This window comes from Eleginops maclovinus, chromosome 19 (assembly GCF_036324505.1).
Source record: "Eleginops maclovinus isolate JMC-PN-2008 ecotype Puerto Natales chromosome 19, JC_Emac_rtc_rv5, whole genome shotgun sequence".
Classification (NCBI taxonomy): domain Eukaryota; kingdom Metazoa; phylum Chordata; class Actinopteri; order Perciformes; family Eleginopidae; genus Eleginops; species Eleginops maclovinus.
This window is the reverse complement of record NC_086367.1, coordinates 22,368,733-22,389,226: the sequence shown is the minus strand read 5'-3', so window position 1 is coordinate 22,389,226 and position 20,494 is coordinate 22,368,733. Positions and strand designations below refer to the sequence as shown.

General features: G+C 39.5%; 1 protein-coding gene across 1 annotated transcript; it reads left to right on the top strand.

Moving 5' to 3' along the window:
• The first annotated feature begins 4,963 nt into the window (after positions 1-4,963).
• On the top strand, positions 4,964-17,965 carry egln3 (egl-9 family hypoxia-inducible factor 3). The gene is given in 7 exon segments (XM_063909648.1): positions 4,964-5,144; positions 8,859-10,540; positions 10,543-10,592; positions 15,248-15,367; positions 15,879-16,015; positions 16,672-16,745; positions 16,856-17,965. Coding segments are annotated over 6 exon segments (735 nt in total). The 5' UTR covers positions 4,964-5,144; positions 8,859-10,233; the 3' UTR covers positions 16,903-17,965.
• Positions 17,966-20,494: the final 2,529 nt, after the last annotated feature.

Below are 20,494 nucleotides of genomic sequence, written 5' to 3'. Positions count from 1 at the left end.
CAGTGAAATTGGTCCTCTGCATTTAACCCATCCTAGTACTAGGAGCAGTGGGCAGCTATCGTGCAGCGCCCGGGGAGCAATGGGGAGGGGGGATTGGAGGTGTCCGGTGCCTTGCTCAAGGACACCACAGCAGGGCCTAGGAGGTGAACTGGGACCTCTCCAAGTAGCAGTCCATCTTCCATATTTTCAAGTCTGTTCGGGGACTTGAACTGGCGACCCTACGATTCCCAGTCCAAGCCCCTACTGACTGAGCCACTGCTGGACCGAAGTTGTATCGTTTGTACATTATTCTGAAACCCAGAAAAATAATACAAAATAAATACATTTAATAAAAAATAAAAAAAAGATAAAATAAATATATTATGAAACCCGGATGTTGGAACTCCCTAGCCTACGTCACAGCCGCGCACCCAAACGCCGGGCTGTGATTGGCTGAAAGCGAGCACCCTATTCCTTACGTCGCCTCCGACGTCTCACGCAGAAAGGAGGAAAGAAACATTGAGGTAAAAAGAGACAGAAGTCGGCGTTAGTAAAAGTTATATTAACTATGGCGCTGGGGGACTGCTGGAAGAGCTTATCGTGGTTTTACTACCAATATCTTCTGGTGACGGCGCTGTACATGCTGGAGCCCTGGGAGAGGACGGTGTTTAGTATCCTTTTTAAAAAACAACTTCAGCTAAATGAGCTAATATGCTAACTGTAGCTAAAACGTCTGTTGAGCTAACGTAGCCTTTAGCTTTGATAACACAGCACTCACTTTTCTGCTGAATAACCGTATTTAACTTGTGTTTGTCCTCCTGTGAGGCTTTTAACCTAATGATTGGGATTAAATGTGTAATTATACTTGTAGATAGTGTACCAGATTGATAGATAGATACTTTATTCATTAGTTTGTTACAGTTGTTTGTTATTAAAAGGTAAAAAACGTACTAAAATAAAACAATGAACAGCAAGTATCTATTCATATCTACAGTAAAAAGGACATGGACCTCTAAGATTACTCAATATAAAAAGTTCTAGATAAGTTATACTATCCTCTAAAAGGCAATATAACACAGAAACAGAAATATAGACTTATAGTATTTCTTTATATTATGGTAGCAGTAAAATATGTATGTATTTCGCCAGTAGTTAAACCTGTAAGTTGTATTTCTGACCATTTTTTATAATGCCTATTCAAGAGACTGCTCCTTTAGTTGTTGAACGAAAGTGTTTCTGTTCCTTAAGGTCTGTGGATAAACTTATGAATAACAAATTGTTAAATATGTAAGATTTGAAAGGAAGCCTGGCGTGATTGATTCTGTACTTTAAGGGATTTAAATGTATAACTTTTCTTTGACTATAGGCGAAATATCATTAGATAGGTAGAGTTGTCAATGGAGTTCAACATGTGGTCAGGTGAGACATGCTGTTGATTAAAAGTTACAGAATATGTTTTATTTAGGATAACAGACATTTGGGAGACCAGTTTCATCTATGGTGGTTAATCATTTAAAGGTCGATGGTGTTATTGCAGCACTTTGAGCTGTGTTATTGCAGAAGCCCTTCAGGATGACATTACGTAGATGCTTTATCCTCTCTCGAACAGTTGGTATCACCCTCATCCCCTCTTGCCCTGAGGGTGAGGTGTGTTTCTGCTTGTCATCACTGAGTGTTGTTCCCCCATATGTGCTACTCAGGAGTCATGCTGGTAATAGTTAAATGCTTGTATACTAATGCCATATACTCATACTCACAGATTTACAGTAACCAGGTTACGATCACCTGCATATCTTATATTTCCTGTGTCACCTGAGAGCATATTAATGTCCTGTGCGCTTTTTATGTTCCGCAAAACACGTGTGAAAACAATTTTCATATACTTGTGTTCATTCAAAACTGATATGAATCTCAGTTTAAATGAATACAAGTTATTTTTCAACCTCCTGCAGATTTGAATGTAGAAATGTAAATCTCTATGGTCTCCTTAACTCCTCTTCCTCAGACTCTCTGTTGGTCTCTGTTGCCGGCATGGCTGTTTACACTGGCTACGTCTTCATGCCGCAGCACATCATGGCCATCCTGCACTACTTCGAAGTCGTCCAGTGACACGATGACTCGGTCCGTCTTTCCACAGCTCCCGGCTGACACTGACTTCCTGTCCGTTCATCTGCCAGTCCGCCGGACGGCTTGTTTGTCGTCTCCTGGGCTGGAGATGGGGATTGTTTCCAACCATGTCGACGCAGAACCTCCTCCCTCCTTCTTTGTTTTTCCAAAGCCAATTTCCTTAGCAGAGGTCAAAGCTCTGAACATCGTGTTTGAGGTCACGTTGGACAACCTTTTTCCCTGGGGACTGTTTCAACAAGTGAACAGCGTTGGGCTTGAAGGCAAGGCTTAAGAAGAGGGCGTGCTTGGTTTCCTTCACTTGTTTTTATTTTTAAATCAAGCTCGCTTTACTGTTTTTGAAAATGTATAATTACATGATTGTTCAGAGAGTGATTGGACCTTTTATTCCTTTAAGACATGAAAACAGATGTTGTCTTAGAGTTTTATGCAAAGAGGCTGACGTCCTGGATTACTCCATTTTATAAACCAATTAGGATTATTAGATCAGGATCTCTTGACCAGTAAGTGAGAGCAACTTCAGCCATTTTTCAACTATTATCATTATTTTCCAGCTTGAGAAAGAGGTGCAGGTTGTGTAAATAATGTGTAATCCAGAATGATGTCACACATGAGATCTGTCTTATATTTTTTGTAAATAAATGTGATTTAGTTTATTATTTTACTCTTGAATAAAACTCCAATCATGCAGCACCTGCAGCAAACTTTATCAGGTGTTTCTTCTTTTGTATTTTTAATTTGCCAAAGATTCAGCTCATATTATAAGCACACTAGCAGCAGGAAATCAATAGCCAAACCTTGGGACCTTTTGGGGGCACCTGAATAACTATTTTGACCTTTTTAAACAATATATTTTTTAAACTCAGACGTCAAAGGAAATATACCCTGGAAAATGCAGTAGTTAGAAACAGCAGCCAACATTGGATTTTTCTCATGATGGCGGGGATCAAATGACTTTTTTTTCCTGCAGTGTAGAAGCTTGATATCACTTCAGCATTTCCCCATTATCTGTAGTTGTGACTGCAGCTGCTTGTAAACATGCATAACTGTGTGATTCAACAGTGATAGTTATCGGGTCAGGGACAAAGAGACATTTAAAGCCTTGCCTTGAAATGCAGCTTTCAGCGAGGTTTAAAATGATGCTATTTTTTTCACCAATTCTATTTCAAACCACACAGCAGGCACACTCCACAAAAGTTTCCTCTTTGTACAGAAATGATAAATGTTTATCAAATTCTGTTTTTATGTAATCACCTTTTAAACATATGCACAGCTACTGATATCCCTTAACAAAACATGTGATTTATTTGCCCTGAAAAATGATTGATTTCTCTCAATTTTGTGTACATATCCTTGTATACATATTTGTAAAGTTGTGTTGGAGTTGGAGAATAAAATATTGGTGGTTTCTGGAAACTGCTCATCAGACACTGTTCTATGATTCTGAAACCATTAAAGGGAGAACCACTCAAGGTTTAAAGGCTTCAAGGTTTTATTGGTCATATGCACGGCGTATACAACGTATATGTTGGCAATGAAAATCTTATGTCCCATGCTCCTCCAACAACTCAACATACATGGTGCAGATGTGGAGTTGGTGAGGAGCTCGAGACACCTCGGCGCCATCTCCGCCAACGCTGTTAGTTTCATTGACGTTACTTTACATTTTTTCCCCCAAATTTCTACTTTTTTGAATTTCCAACTATTTCTTCAAATATATCACTTATTTCCTAAAATATCTGACTTTTTTTCAAATTCCTGAAATGTTTTCTAAATGTCGACTTTTAAAAATGTTCGATTCTTTTTTCAAAATTATCACTTTTTCCCCAAAAATCTGTCTTTTTTTCTAAATGTCCCAATATTGTCTCATTAATCTAACTCCTTCCTGTGGTCCTAACCATCTTCTTTAAAAAATTCACACTTTTTGTCTTCCAATTTTTTTCCCTTTCTATTTTCTTTTTGAACTTCAGATTTTTTTTTTCAAATTTCTGACTTTTTTCTTCAAATTTTGACTTTTAAAAATGTCCCATTATTTTCTAATTATTCTAACTCCTTCTTCATGTGGCCTTAATCATCATCTTTTTAAAATGCACACTTTTTGTCTCCCATTCTTTGTAATCCCTTTTAAATTCCCTACATTTTATGTTTCTGAATGTATGTATTTTTGTAGTGAGACGTCGTTTTGGTTAACTTTGAATCTAATTCACATTGGAAAAACCTCTAGAAGTCATACAGCGAGTATCTAAGAAATGCACCCCCTGTAATTACCTTTAATAAGACACAAGATGGGAGTGTTCTCGTGTGTTAAGGAAACCATTGCACTTATTAAAGTAGAGCTATACATGTTTAAGTTTCTTAAAGCGGACAATTAAGTTGATTTATTTACTCGGTTATAACTTTAAAGAATGCCCATTCTCTGAAATCAAAATGTTATTAAAGTAACAACTACTATTGCTTCTCGTTAGATGAAATGGCCCATTTCTGGATCAAATCTGAATAAATGGATTGAATATGAATTTGTTTATCACAGCTGGTCAAGGTGGTGCTCATTTAAATGAATTCATATACTGTTGCTAGATATATGAATCTGTAATTGTATTTATTAATTGATTTATGTTTAGCTAGTAATCTGTAAAATAAATATAGCTCCACATCTTTCAAATGGATGTAGTGGAGTCGAAAGTATACTATTGGCTACCAAAATGAAGTGAAATAGAAGTATAAGTTAGCATGAAATAGAAATATTCAAGTAAAGTACAACTACCTTTAAAAATACTTAATTACATGACTTGATTACACGGTCGGTAGCTTGTAGGTGCTACACTTGGCCACTAGGGGCATCACTGAGCTTACCGCGGCTAAATAACTGAAAACCGCGAAGAAGAATGTGTGGATTTCACCTTTTCCAGGTGGTATTGTTTTTGATAAATTGTCTCTCATTTAAAATGGACTGAATTGATCGGTTACACTTTTGAACAAGCCTGATATTGGTGTTGATTCTACTGAGATGTGGCTCAAAAGTTCGCCCTCCTTTCAGACGGGTACGTATTTTAATTTACAAGATTTGTTCGGAAGGAAACGGATTTTTTGAATGTTCAATTAGCGGGACGGTTTGAGCAGGTAGTTATCTAACTTCTATTACGTTAATACTGGTAACTTAAGGTGGTTAAATAGTTTATTTGCTCTAATATTCAGCTTGTAAACAGTAGAACGGCTCTAAACGCGCACACACTCGCTCTGTCTTTAGTGAAATCCTATTGGCTAGTCAGATCTGTTCTGCGCTCCTATTGGTCAAACCCCCTTCAAGGTCATCTCCTATTGCCTTAGTTGCAGTGTGTTTTGCATTATGATTTTATTTTTTACTTTATGCAAGATGCACACAAGTTATAACATGCAAACGTTTTGAATACATATAAATAATAAAGTAAATTTAATGAAAAGTTAGTTTAATTATTAAGAATGACCACTTTTTGTGTTTTGCTCTTACAATCGTGTGAAAAAACAATGACAATTTGAGGAAATGTGTACTATTTATCAGGATGTATACTGAGAAAAGGATGCCTAAATCCTATGCCTACAATTAAATAATTATAATATTTTGACACAGGTTGTATTTTTTATACCTTTATCAACTAAACATGAACCTAATAATGTTAAAAAGGCCACTTCATGTAGACTTTTGTTAAATAAGTTACAGTTCATGTGCATTACTTCATTTTTAAATAATGTTTTACTTTATGTATATATGTGCGTGTACATAGACTAGTCTGAATTGTTTCCCAATTTGTATTGTCTATGTTTTCTATGTTAGATATATGATTCCTGACTTTTGCAGTGGATGTTTGTATGAGTTTTTCCTACTTTTTTCCTTATTATGATTGTAAAAAAACAAAACAAAGCAAGTGCTGTATCTGAACATGACACATTATGGACGTCCTAAATTATAATCTCTTTATTATCAGCTATCAGCAGCTTTAATCTCCATTCCTTATTAAAATCCCATCACTCAAGCGTCAACCTCAGGCATCTCTCTGATTACAACACTTCCAGGGAATCAATCCTTCTCTTTCCCTTTGGCTGCGGATCAAATGGAAACAAGAGTTCTGGTTACTGGTTAACTGAGACTATGAACCTTTTCTCACGTACACAAAACAAACTGCTGCTGGAGTTTGAACTGCCGTCAAGTCAGCAAAAACACACATAAAATACAGTGTGATCTAAAAAAAGATCCCTCATTTTAAAGGCAAATGTTGTGTAGCAGCTGCAAGTAGGAAAGAGTGCCAATATGAACAAAATATGTATTAAATGAGCTGTATATACATTTTTTAGGTGACAGCATTGCAGAGCTGCAGTCATACAAATGGCGTCCATCCAAATTGACAGAAAAAGCGGAATTTACCAAAATAACCTCGTCTTTCTTGCGCTTTTTGACCTTTATCTCTCTGTGTCATGGCTATTTTGGAGCTTTGTTTAGACTAAAACCAGTTTACAGAAGATCCTGATTCATTGGAGGGCGAGTACCTCACGACACCCACGGGGCGATTTGGCTCAGGAAGCTGTGTGGATCCTCACGTACACTCCTCACATTTCTCCGGGGAGCGAGCCTTGCGGATGCAGGGCACGATGTGACACGTCTGATCTTTTAATAACCCATAAACTCCTCTTATTAAGTTTTATGTAATCAGATACAGGGTTGTTTCTCTTACAGTTCTTGAACACAACAGGCGGGGTCAAAAAGTGACTCTGCTGCGGAAAACTGATAAGCACTGATACACAGGCTGACAATAATATTTACAGTCATAATTGAAGCTATAGTACTGGAGTAGAGCTTTATTATTTTGTACCATACATTTCACAGAAAAGCAGAAAATCCTCACATCTATATAAATGTCAAGCTCACATTCATGACTGTCCAACAAACGGTCCAAAAGAAAAGATATAAAGTGGTGCATTGAAGACGTATTTTAGTAGACCGATTTTGAAGATAGCATTGCTGTGATCTCCATCGAACAAAAGCAATGGGATTTTTCCATAGGATTTTCTAGTATTGCATAGAATCTGAGGCCAACGCACGTTTATGAAATGCACACGTTTTGTTCAGCAGGATAATCTCCACATATAACAACAATTTAAGATTTTTGAAGCATAAATGCTATCTCCAGAAGTTCAGAACTTGTGAGGCTATAAAGAAACTACAGAACGGTCACATGACGTCACGTCACGTCACCACCGCTAAGCTAAAGGCGGCTAATGTTGGGCTATAAAGGAACTACAGCACGGTCACATGACTTCACGTCACAACCGCTAAGCTAAAGGCGGCTAATGTTGGGCTATAAAGGAACTACAGAACGGTCACATGACTTGAAGTCACAGCACCACCGCTAAGCTAAAGGCGGCTAATGTTGGACTATAAAGGAACTACAGCACGGTCACATGACTTCACGTCACCACCGCTACGCTAAAGGCGGCTAATGTTGGACTATAAAGGAACTACAGCACGGTCACATGACTTCACGTCACCACCGCTACGCTAAAGGCGGCTAATGTTGGGCTATAAAGGAACTACAGAACGGTCACATGACGTCAAGTCACAGCACCACCGCTAAGCTAAAGGCGGCTAATGTTGGACTATAAAGGAACTACAGCACGGTCACATGACTTCACGTCACCACCGCTACGCTAAAGGCGGCTAATGTTGGACTATAAAGGAACTACAGCACGGTCACATGACTTCACGTCACCACCGCTACGCTAAAGGCGGCTAATGTTGGGCTATAAAGGAACTACAGCACGGTCACATGACATCAAGTCATGTCACCACCGCTAAGCTAAAGGCGGCTAATGTTGGGCTATAAAGGAACTACAGAACGGTCACATGACGTCAAGTCACAGCACCACCGCTAAGCTAAAGGCGGCTAATGTTGGACTATAAAGGAACTACAGCACGGTCACATGACTTCAGGTCACCACCGCTAAGCTAAAGGCGGCTAATGTTGGACTATAAAGGAACTACAGCACGGTCACATGACTTCACCTCACCACCGCTAAGCTAAAGGCGGCTAATGTTCGGTGTGATGAGGTTTTGTCTCTCATTTAGACACTTGTCAGCAACAGCTGTTTTCAAATCTACCAGTGGTGTATTTACTGACATCATGTCCTAGAACAAAATGTGACAATCTCTTTCCCTTAACCACAGACTTTATTTTAGGCATCTGACTTTTAAGAAAAGGGAACCAGTTGTGTTGCCTAACTTCGGGTTGTTATGACTCATTCCTGCATATTCATTGAACTATCAATAATATGTATAAATATAAATCACATGAGCAGTCTTGGTGAGTATTGTAATACATGCAATGTCATTGTGTAATCGGGATACCATTTAACTAACCGCATACCCTTACAGTCACATAAAAAAGATGCTATCAGATGACTGCTACATCAAACAAAGAGGATTACAATATTACAGACTGGTAACAATGCTTTTTGTATGTGTTAAACAAAACAAGCTTTACAGTAAACTATACTATTGGCCTATTCTTTGATTTAAACTGTGTTTCTTAAATAAGGATACTGAATACATATTTAACAAAAAGTTAGTCATTGTAACAGAATATATTTTAAAAGCTTTTCTAACGATTTGACTTCAAAACACTTTCCTGGTATTGAATAACCTGCGCAGCTCCGTGCTCAGCTGTTCTCAGCGTTACCCTGCACGTGGTGAACTTCACGTCCTCTGTTTACTTCCTCGTTGACAGGCGGGAGGCAGCACGAGGGCTACATGCTGCTGGTGGAGTCCTCAATGGCGGCGGGAACGCCCAGTGCGCGGGCACGCAGCCTGGTGGTGTGCACGGGTTATGTATTGACTTTATTTACAATTTATCAATACAAAAAACAATAGATTGTTAAACTGATTGATACAAACAATATATGTTTAGCTTATAGACTTACAATGTAGGTTCGTTCAGTTTTGGGGTTATTATTTTGGTAATTGTGCACTTTATTTCCCAGAATTCAGGTTAAAATGTTTGACATCAGGATTAACAATATGTCATTAAACAATAAAGGTTATAATAATGAAAAGGGGTTGGTGTCTAACAGTAATGAGTCCTCCCTCCTCCCTCATAGTAAACATTACATCCAGCACGTCTCACTTTTCTCCCTCATCGCACTCCCTCAATGCAAAACAGCGAGGATGCAACCGGAAGTTCCATAGTAGTCCTTCAATGTAAAAGCTTGATTCGCCGTGGCTGCAAGTGTGCTTTAAAGTCACATAATAGAGAGAAATGCCTATTACAATCTTCAGAGCAATCATAATCTGCACAACAATAAACACAGTAAGAGAAAGTCAAATGTAAAACGAATCAACAAACATAGATGGTAAATAGGGTACAATAGTACAAGTGTTACATCATATCTGTTTTTATAAATGAAAGAGCTGTGCAGTGGTTTTGCAGGAATGCAGCAAAGTGAACAATAATGACATCTTTAAATTGTATGTTTTTCCCACATAAAAACATGTAATCAAAGCCCAAAAATGTCCATTTCCGTGTCACAAATTCTAATGAAAACCAAAATATATCCAGTTTAAAGTGGTTTGAAACAGGAAAGCAAAAGTAAATGTAAAGTGTTCATGATTGATTCATGTAATCCCTGAATACGATTTACCTGTAGATACGTCAGTTATTCCCTTAATAAATTAAAGTTTTGTCACCACACTTGTAAAGCTATTTCTTTCATAAAAACACAAAGACAAGACATGGTATTTGGTTTTCCGGGTAGATAAAGAACAACCAATAATAATCAATGGAAGGACAGGATTACACTTTGGATCCAAAGCAGCACTGCGTTTATTTTGAAATTCACATCCGGACGTCCTATATCTGCACACCTGCTGCCTTGACAGTGTTCAGCCTCCATAAGAGCTCGCAGGATCACCCCTGCAGCAGTCATTGAATCACTGATCCTCTGTGTTTACTGTTCTACTTCTTCTGACATCACAGTGCGACAAACCCACTCTCTGCAGAAACTATACTCTTTCTGAGATAATTTTTCACATAAAATCAAAGTTATTCAGCACTGAAATAACTTTTGACACTTTCCAGAATCTGAGTTCATTCCAACACTGACCCAATGCCTTTCATCGAGCACGTTTCCGACGCTGATCTGGAGCGTTGGGCTCTGGAGCGGGTCGTCCCGGCGCTGCAGGCTTACGGGTTCGGTTATGTGGACGGAGTGCTGGGGGATCTGGCCGGGGAGGCGGTGCTGCAGCAGGTGATGGAGATGCACCAATCCGGGGTGTTGCAGGACGGCCGGCTGGCAGGCCCGGTGCCCGACGTGCACCGGAGGAGCATCCGCGGGGACAAGATCGCCTGGGTGAGCGGGGCGGAGCGCGGCTGCGAGGCCATCAACTTCCTGCTGAACCTGATCGATAAACTCATCTCGTGTGTGCAGGCCGGCTGGGGAGCAAGAATATCCGGGAGAGATCAAAGGTGAGAGAGGGGAGACAAGCAGGGGAATTGCGATTGTGGAAAAATCAAGATATCAGGTCAATTATAATAAGGTCAGAATTATTAAATAGAAACAATATCACGTGTTAATTTGTCAAGTGATATTTAATACACTCATAACAAGCCAGACGTGAATTAAGTGTATAAAACAAGCTGAAATAGAAAAGGACAGGTACAGAACAGTAGAGAATAATACAGTAATTACAGTTCAGTGCAGCATATTAAATAAGACTAGCACAGAAAGGCTTCGTGTTAAAGGGAAACTACACAGTAAGCTATGCAGAAATCTAAATTAGCCACAATACAGACTGAGTTGCACGGTTGTTGTTGGCAGTTTTTCTGGTAAATGTCCCTTCATTAATATGCCATCATATAGAAAGACTTGGTTTAAGTGTATGTCTTGAAGTAGATATAATATGAAACACCTGCAATGTGACACAGGCTTGTCTTTCATCTTTTTTTAAGGCACTGGGTCTTTTTCATGTGGCTGCAAGAGAACACGCAAGGACTTTTATCCAGACACTTGTGTGGGTGGATCAGTGGTGTGCGAAACCTTTCAAATGTAATCATGATATGTAAAGTTTGGGTTTCAGGGTTTCTCCTTCGTGCCTGCCTTGTTGTCTACATGATCGGGATTTATCCCATGTGTTATTGGAAAGGTTGACCTTAGGAAACGCTGACGTGCAGTTGCTGTATTTACAGTCTGTCATTCACTCTGACGGTGAGCAGGCCGTTTGATTTCGTCGTCTTTATCAATCTAGATCTGCAGTTTTACAAACCACTCTATAATGTGACTTTGGTTTGGCTTCCCTTAGCATTTTCCAACTTTGTTCAGGAGGTTTTGTTCGGGACTGGACTCAGATGCATCTTTAGTGAAGGGTTTATCTCATTACTGATGACTATCCTCCCCTGAACCTCCTCTGCTGCAGTGTCAACAGCAGCTGAGACCATCATTTTCACCAGGTAGCATTACAAAAACAGAACAGCTGTGTTATGCTGAATGTATTTGATGCATTGGGATCAGTTTTCTAGCTGATTTCAGGTCAGTTTTGGTCATTAACTCACATTGATCGGATTTTTCGTGTTGAGGTGACCACGGTGTCCCTTTTCATGTTTTATTTTTCCTGTTCACTATGTAAGCCCTTTTGGCGTCAGTCCAGTGTCCCATTCTGGGCCCTGAGCCAAGGCTTTAGAATCCAGAACACGCTTCAGGAAGGACAGGAAGTGAGTGGACCAGGTCCTCTGGGTGTCCTCTGCGGCTGCAGCCTGCAGGCAGACGTGCTGATGGCGGGTAGACTCCCATTGAATGTTGGGAATGAAGAGCTGAGGTTTTAACGGGAATGGTGGGGAGGATGTGACTCGGGGGTTAATCGGCGTCAACCAATCAGAGGGTCGGTTTTTTGATATGCAGCTCTGCAGTCAACATGTCAAAATGTCAACATTTCCCCTTAGTGTTTAAGGTTTTGAAGGTTATGCAAGTTCTTTGGAAGTGTCAGCTAAATGACAAAAACTAAAACAAAATGTGGTGAATGCTTCTTCGAAAATCCAGAAAACATACCCGTGTTAAATATATTTTAAAGAATATGTGGACAGATAAAATGACTCCAAAAACACGATTAATTTCTGTATATTGAACTACTAAACACTGGCAACATATTCATACAAATATAAGAAAAGCTAAATGTCCGATAACAGAATCGAATAAAACATGTATTTAAATACAAAATATACAGATGTTTATTCAATAGAGTAAATATAAGATAAAATCCAATGAAAGATTTATTTAAAAAATACAGGAAAACATTTTATATTAATAAACAAAAAAGAAAGAATTGAGAAAACATATTTTTGTAAAACACAAAGTGAAAGAATAGATGTGCAATAAATGATCAAGTGAAAGAAATACATTTACGTTAACATTGTTCTCCAGTATATCACGACTGAGTACTTCCTCCACAGCTGCAGATGGAGCGCTGGAGATCCTCACGTACACACTCAGCCAGTTATTCAATTATTCACACCCTCACTTCTCCTCAACACACACTCGCACACGTATACACACCCACTGAGTTACAGTATCCTTACTTCCTACACACACATTCCCAGCATATCCGCCCGTCTACAAGTCCAGCCGTGTACGACGAGCACAAGGAAACAGGTCGGAACCAGTTACAAGAGGAACACACACACACACGGTTATCTGGAGACGCTTCAGGAAAACAAACGATGTAAAGATCTGAAGGATAAGAAGTTATATCTTCTTACAGTGAAAGAAAACAAATATGTGTAATAGATCAAAAGCTTAACATAATAATCAATTTGCCTTCAGGAGACTTCAGGGTTCAGCATTAGGTTAAAACTTACAAGGAATTTGCTTTGGTGTGTAATGGATCGTACATATACACACAAGAGGAGGAATTGGGTTGTTAAAACTAATATAAGATAGATGCATAAAGTCCACGATCAGGAAGTCAGAATTGTTATTATTTTAAGCTAAAATGAGTGAATATTCTGACCCTTTTACCTTTCATCAAGTCTTTGTTGTCATTGTGTTTCTGGCTTCGGTCCAGAGTGTGTTGATATTGATGCTGAGTTTCCCTCACGCTCCACACGTAGCTCTGTCATTAAACCACCTCCTACACACACACACACACACACACACACACACACACACGCATCCGCTTTACTCGGATGATAAGATAATGAGGAATTGAAAACATCTCCGAGGCGTTTTGTTTTGATTCTTTTTCTCCACGCTGTATCATTCCCTCTCTGGCCGGCCCTCCACATATTTTCACTCCAGTTGCATGATGATGATGATGATGAGGATGATGATGACGGTGTGTGTGTGTTGCCGTGCTTCAGTGGCGGTGCGTAAACAGAGTTGCGTGATCTCCCATCATCCTCTCTGTTGTTTCGTTGTGCACGTCAGACTCTCTTTATCGGAGCTGTGGGTTTGCCGTCATTGGCAGACGGTCATTGAAACCCTGCGCTACGTGCAGCTCTGGCCTCATTCACATGGTTGAAACCCCCCCCTCCTCCAGCATAGGAGGGTGGGTGGCTGTGTGCAATGTTCGTGCAAAAGCCAGACATCAGGTGGGAAACGCTGACGTCAGGCAGGTGGTGTTGCGTTCAGATGAGGGCTGATCCACGCAGTGACCTCCTGTATGAAATGTTTGGTGTGTGTATTGTACGGAAAGGGAAGGGGAAGCGATGTGAGACCTTGAGGTGCGGATCGTTTGAACAATAACACAAAGCAGAGGTCATTGATAGCTTGGCTGCAGCAGGTGTTATCAGCTGAATCGGAAATGTGCTTTTTAAGGAGATCCGTAAACACACCTTAAAGTCACCATCACACAGTAATTGAAATAAAATCCTCCATTGTTTTTATAACAACTCATTTAAAAATGCGTTTACACTTTTTGTCACAACATTTTCACACGTACTTTGATTGTTTTACATTTTCAAGACTCTTTGTTCAACTTACGATATATTCTATAGTTTACTTTGACTCACTCAATAATTGCTTTTGACCTACAATGCAGGGACTGTTTTACAAACCTTTTTCGTGACATACTTTGACTTTTTATCAATATTATTTAACAGCTTTTTTAAGGAGATGCTATACTATTGACTTTTTAATGACTTGTTCGACTTTTTCCCGTAAAACAAGTGTCTAGACCCTATTGAAATACGCTGAATGTTCTATGACAAAAACAATATATTTGTAAATCACCGTTGGAAAGTATTTCTAGTACTACATAATAAAGTATTGGCTAATTTTTTGTAAACTATTCTTTCAGAAATACAACATTTTATTAAACTGATGAGAAATTCAGGTTTACAAATTACAGGATGATTATTCCCTCTGCTCTCCCATGTCAGAAGACTGTTGCATTTGAGGTTTTATTGTAAGATATAAAGTTGAACAACCCTCCAAAGAACAGAAGAAGCATAAACATTTAGGAGTTCCCCTCTCATCTGCGACCTTTAGTCCCAAACAGGAAGTGAAAGCTGATTGGCCGAGAGCAGCGATTACACACTGTCAGAGTCAACAAACACTCCAACTCAGGATTTCCCTCCAGGAAAAACACACACACACACACACGCGCACACACACACACACGCACACACACACACACACACACACGCACGCACGCACACACACACACACACACACACACACACACACACACACACACACACACACACACACACACACACACACACACACACACACACACACACACACACACACACACACACACACACACACAGAGGAAGTTTCTGCAATCATGTCTGTCAGCGCTCTTACTTTGAAACTCTCTTTCCTCACTTTTCTTTCGTTCTTCACTAATATAGTTCTCAGTAAGTCTTATTTCTGTTGGGTTTAGTTCCTGTTTTTTACACCACAGTGAATAAAGAACAGAGGTATAATGTTTGGATACTAGAGCCGATAAAACCCCAACTATATTTTGCTTCAGTACTTTACTTTGAGGTACTTTATTTCACAATGGAAGAAGTTGCTCCATCCTGTTGTAAAAATGTAGGCTATATTTGGTTCTCTCCGCTCCACAGTTTTAGTTCCAGATGAAAAACTGAAATACTGATCAGATATCTTCTCTGTGTTTCTCCAGGCCATGGTGGCGTGTTACCCTGGAGACGGGGCGGGTTACGTCAAACACGTGGACAACCCCAACTCTGACGGGCGCTGCATCACCTGCATCTACTACCTCAACAAGGACTGGAACGCCAAGGTGCGTTCAGGGACCTCCGCTCATTGCTGAGTCCTGTCTTTATAGTGTCATTTTTATTTAGAGGTCAGGAAATGTGTTGTCCTCTGTTATTCTAAGTCAGATCGGGAGATTTCCTGTCTTGTGAGGGAAATAGTTATGTTTTTCTCTTGGTTACACACATTTTGATTGATAATAAACACAGTATTCACACCTCGAATTCAGTTAAGTGAAGCGTCCTGCTTTTAAACCCTTTTTAGGTCAAACTTAGAACCTTTTTCAACAAAATGAATAAAGTGCAAGAGTTTTCATGACTTTTTTAACCAATACATATATGAGGTTAATAATAACAATACTAATGTTCATATTTTACTTCTCTGACAAGATGTATTATCTATGAAGTTGTTGGAACGAGTAAAATAATGAAGCTAAAAGAGATGTGAAACACAACAATGATCAGTCTTACGTTAACTAGTCCCGTTCCCTTTATGAAATCCCGTCACTGATCTCCTCTCTCTTCTGTGTCGTTGATCAGGAGCATGGCGGAGTCCTCAGGATTTTTCCCGAGGGGAAATCCTTCGCGGTCGACATCAAGCCGCTGTTCGACCGGCTGCTCTTCTTCTGGTCCGACCGCAGGAACCCTCACGAGGTGCAGCCCTCCTTCGCCACCAGGTAACCAACCACTTAGATAACCAACCAGCCAGTCAGTCAATCAACCAATACCTTTTCAAGTAATTGATCAGATATTCAATTTTCATTTAGTATCATTTTTAACATTGTTGATTTATTTATTTCCGTTAGTATTGATTGATTGATTAATGAGTTGAACCTGGAGGATTTACTGATCTTGAACCTTTCTTCCTGTTAAAGTTCTCACTTAATGACCCACAGCTAACTTTTAAAGATGTACCTGTCTGTTTAATAAGTGAATTGGAGTCCATATGTAATGGCATTTAGTATAACATTTGTTTGTAACCATCAGATCTTTGTTCATGTAAAAGAAACGATATGAGAGTGTATCACAGAGACCAGAAACACTCCCTCTATAGGGAAACGGCACCACCTGCTGGTATCAAAGTGTAATTACACCAACTTCTGCTTGAGAAGTGATTTCTGGAATAAATAGGATCTTATTTTGAAGCTCTTATATTATATTCCTGCATAGAGGCCCCCTTTTTTTGTAATGAGATACAGGGAGTTTAACAAAAGCTTTAATTCAAATAGTAGCATTTCATAGCCCAACCCATTGAGCATGTACTTCCTTGACAGATTGAAAACCCAAAGGAAAAGCCAGAGTTGTAGTAACAACATTGTTGTTGTTGTTTCAGGTACGCCATCACTGTTTGGTATTTCGACTCGGAGGAGAGAGCCGAGGCGAAGAGACGCTTCAAAAACCTGACAGGTACGAACACACACAATTTAGTCGTTACATCCTCAACAAATATCTGTAATTCACATTTGTTCCGTACACTTTATCTCCTGTGACTGAACTTTCTAACCTACGTGTTTCAGATTCCACTCTGAAGGATCGTTTGGAGGTGTCGTCCTCTGGTGTTTGACTCCCTGATGCTCAAAGCTTCTGGAAAAAGCTGAAAGAAAAGTAAAAAAAAAAAAAGACGTCACTCTTCAGCAGATGAACCTGCCCCCCACCCCCCCTCTCTCTCCGGTCGGCCTGCAGGCTGCAGAGCTGCTGATGATGCGTTCAGGTGTCCTGCGGCTGCTCTGGACTTTCCTGCTTTACCTGCAAACTCTCCGCTGAGGCAAGGTGGAGAGAGGACTCCGCCTTCCGCTCGCTTCACACTACAGGAGGAGGAGAGAAGACGGTCATGAGACTTTCAACCTGTGTGATGGGAATGTGTCGTACCGTTACACGTTCTTTATTCATCTTTGGAAAAAGGTGAAGACACACAGGGGTGTTTGGTCATGGAGGAACTTAAGGGAACTGTTTACTAGGAAATGACTTCTGATTTTAGACTGATGTTATGTTGAAATCTGCAACGAGAAGGGATTGAAGATGGAGAGAGGCGGAGTCCGTGTCAAAGATCATGAACCTTCAGAAGTCAGGACAGATAATATATGGACTCCATGTCTTGTATTGATGTAAAGTTCAGAGTCCTTAAGTCATGAAATAATGTGTGCATCCAAGAAACCATGGTGTTCTTGTTTGCACAGCATTTGGACCTTTTCATATGTGCACAAATGTATTTCTTGTGCACACTTATTCATACATTTCAGGAATTAAATCGTGAAAAGCTTAACTTATGATTGGCATGAGACCACTTTTTAATTCCTCACCTTATTTCACGCCTTACTTTTTGTTTCTGAATCTCAAACTGAGAGGAAGATGGATTCAAATGATGCAGCGGATTTGATGGACAGCGTGTGTTGTGTGTGTGTGTGTGTGTGTGTGTGTGTGTGTGTGGGGGATGAATTATTAATGCAGCTCTTCAGAGACGTCGCCCTGAAAGAGTAGCGCCTTACTCACCGCAGCCTTTCGGGACTCCATGAGAGGCTTTTTAACATCACATGGTTGGTGTTACTGCTCTGTGATTGGTTTAGGAAGACTTCTGTCTGATGATATTTACAGACATGTGGAATAAAACCTGTGTTTAAAAAACTGGATTCTGTGTTTTGACTTTGAATAAAATTGCGTAAGATCTTGCCTGTGTTAAAGGATCTTAAAAGTACTCGGGATATTTGGATTATTAGATACCCCAATTATCATATTTCTGTCAGAGGCGTAACGGTGTGTACAGCGTCTGTTCTTAGACCCTCACAATGTCAGGAAAAAGCTCCCCAAAAAGACCCACAACTAAAGAGGAGAAAAATGGAAAAAAACCTCTGGGCATACTCTGAGTTTTTTTGGACATGTTGTTCTATAATTTAGGATGTCACTTTGACACGTTTACCTACAAAGTACACCCCTTCATGGAGACGGTATTCCCTCATGGGAGCCGCGTCTTCCAGCAAGATAACGCACACACTGCAGAAGTGGTTCAGGAATGGTTTGAGGATACGATGATACTATACTATGACTTTTCCAACGACATAATTAAGATTTTATGACTTTAAACAGCATTTTGATTGACATAAAACACCTCATTATACATATTCCTTTCCTGATCTTCCCGAATATTGATAAGAAAGTGTATCTGAGGTGAGTATGAGAACATGCTTCTCACCTGAAAGCGTCTCTTATCCTGCAAAGAAAAGTCATCACAATCAAATCATTGTTTGTTTATTCCTGCTGTGCGAAGGAGGCGAGAGGAGTTAATCACACTGAAGTCTGGAAAACAAACGCACATTTTATTTTAGCCGATAGAAACGTAATTTAGAGGAATCAACAACAAACACATCTTTCTTTGATCTGACATGAAGCAGGAAGCTCCACAGGTGGGAGCTGTCAGTCTGAAGGAAAACAAATATCCAGAGTAACTTGTGAACTCCCCTACATTTATATAATCCCTTTAGTTGCTAGGCAGATTAGGATTAATGATGGTAAATATAATCTCCCTTAAATCAGACTTTAGTTCACCTGCAGTAAATCCAGCAGCTACCCTGCAGTATACAAAGCCATTCAAACTAGCTGCACCTTTACCAGCTCTGAGAACACTTTAATGATCAATCATTATAAAACATATCAGAGATATTATTCTGAAATGGACCAATCAGACAATGACTACTTTTACTGTCGCTACTTTAAGTACATTTAGAGGAGAGTACTTTCTACTTTCACTGGAGGAACATTTAGAATACTTTTACTGTGACTGAGTATTCCTACACTCTGGTACTTCTACTTTACTCAAGTACAAGACCTGAGTACTTCTACTTTTACTCAAGTACAATATCTGAGTACTTCTACTTTACTCAAGAACAAGATCTGAGTACTTCTACTTTTACTCAAGTACAAGATCTGAGTACTTCTACTTTTACTCAAGTACAAGATCTGAGTACTTCTACTTTACTCAAGTACAAGATCTGAGTACTTCTACTTTTACTCAAGTACAAGATCTGAGTACTTCTACTTTTACTCAAGTACAAGATCTGAGTACTTCTACTTTTACTCAAGTACAAGATCTGAGTACTTCTACTTTTACTCAAGTACAAGATCTGAGTACTTCTACTTTTACTCAAGTACAAGATCTGAGTACTTCTACTTTACTCAAGAACAAGATCTGAGTACTTCTACTTTTACTCAAGTACAAGATCTGAGTACTTCTACTTTTACTCAAGTACAAGATCTGAGTACTTCTACTTTACTCAAGTACAAGATCTGAGTACTTCTACTTTTACTCAAGTACAAGATCTGAGTACTTCTACTTTTACTCAAGTACAAGATCTGAGTACTTCTACTTTACTCAAGTACAAGATCTGAGTACTTCTACTTTTACTCAAGTACAAGATCTGAGTACTTCTACTTTTACTCAAGTACAAGACCTGAGTACTTCTACTTTTACTCAAGTACAAGACCTGAGTACTTCTACTTTTACTCAAGTACAAGATCTGAGTAATTCTACTTTTACTCAAGTACAAGACCTGAGTACTTCTACTTTACTCAAGTACAAGACCTGAGTACTTCTACTTTACTCAAGTACGAAATCTAAGTACTTCTACTCTACTTCTTCCACCTCTGATCAAATGTATAAAAATGTGTAGTGTAGCCACGGTTATATTTAACATCCTGTAAATGTTTTAACAGACACATTAGGTCCTAGAAAGCAGACCCAAGTCAAATAAATGAGGTGTAACTGAAATGATTTGCCTGCAGTTCCTGCGTTTGTCCACCAGATGTCTCTGTAGCTCCACCTCACTTCCGCCTCTGCGTGAAGAAGAACAGTCAGGACAAGATCATCTACTAAATGTTTTGATACAGTCACTGCTGAGGCCTGTCTTACATAGCAATACCTTTAATTAGTTAATTAACGGATATTGAATCTAAAGGAAAAGCACAACCAACCACCTGTCAGGTAGACAGAGGGATGCAAACACTCACCTGTGATAGCGCCACGCCTTCAGGGGCAGGATTCTGCTTAGCTTATAGCTGTGGATGTAATTTGTCCATTGATAAAGACTAAAAAACCCTGCCAGTCGATACAGACACTGCAAATGATTGCATTACATTTAGAAATCCTACAGTTTATTTTCCACGTA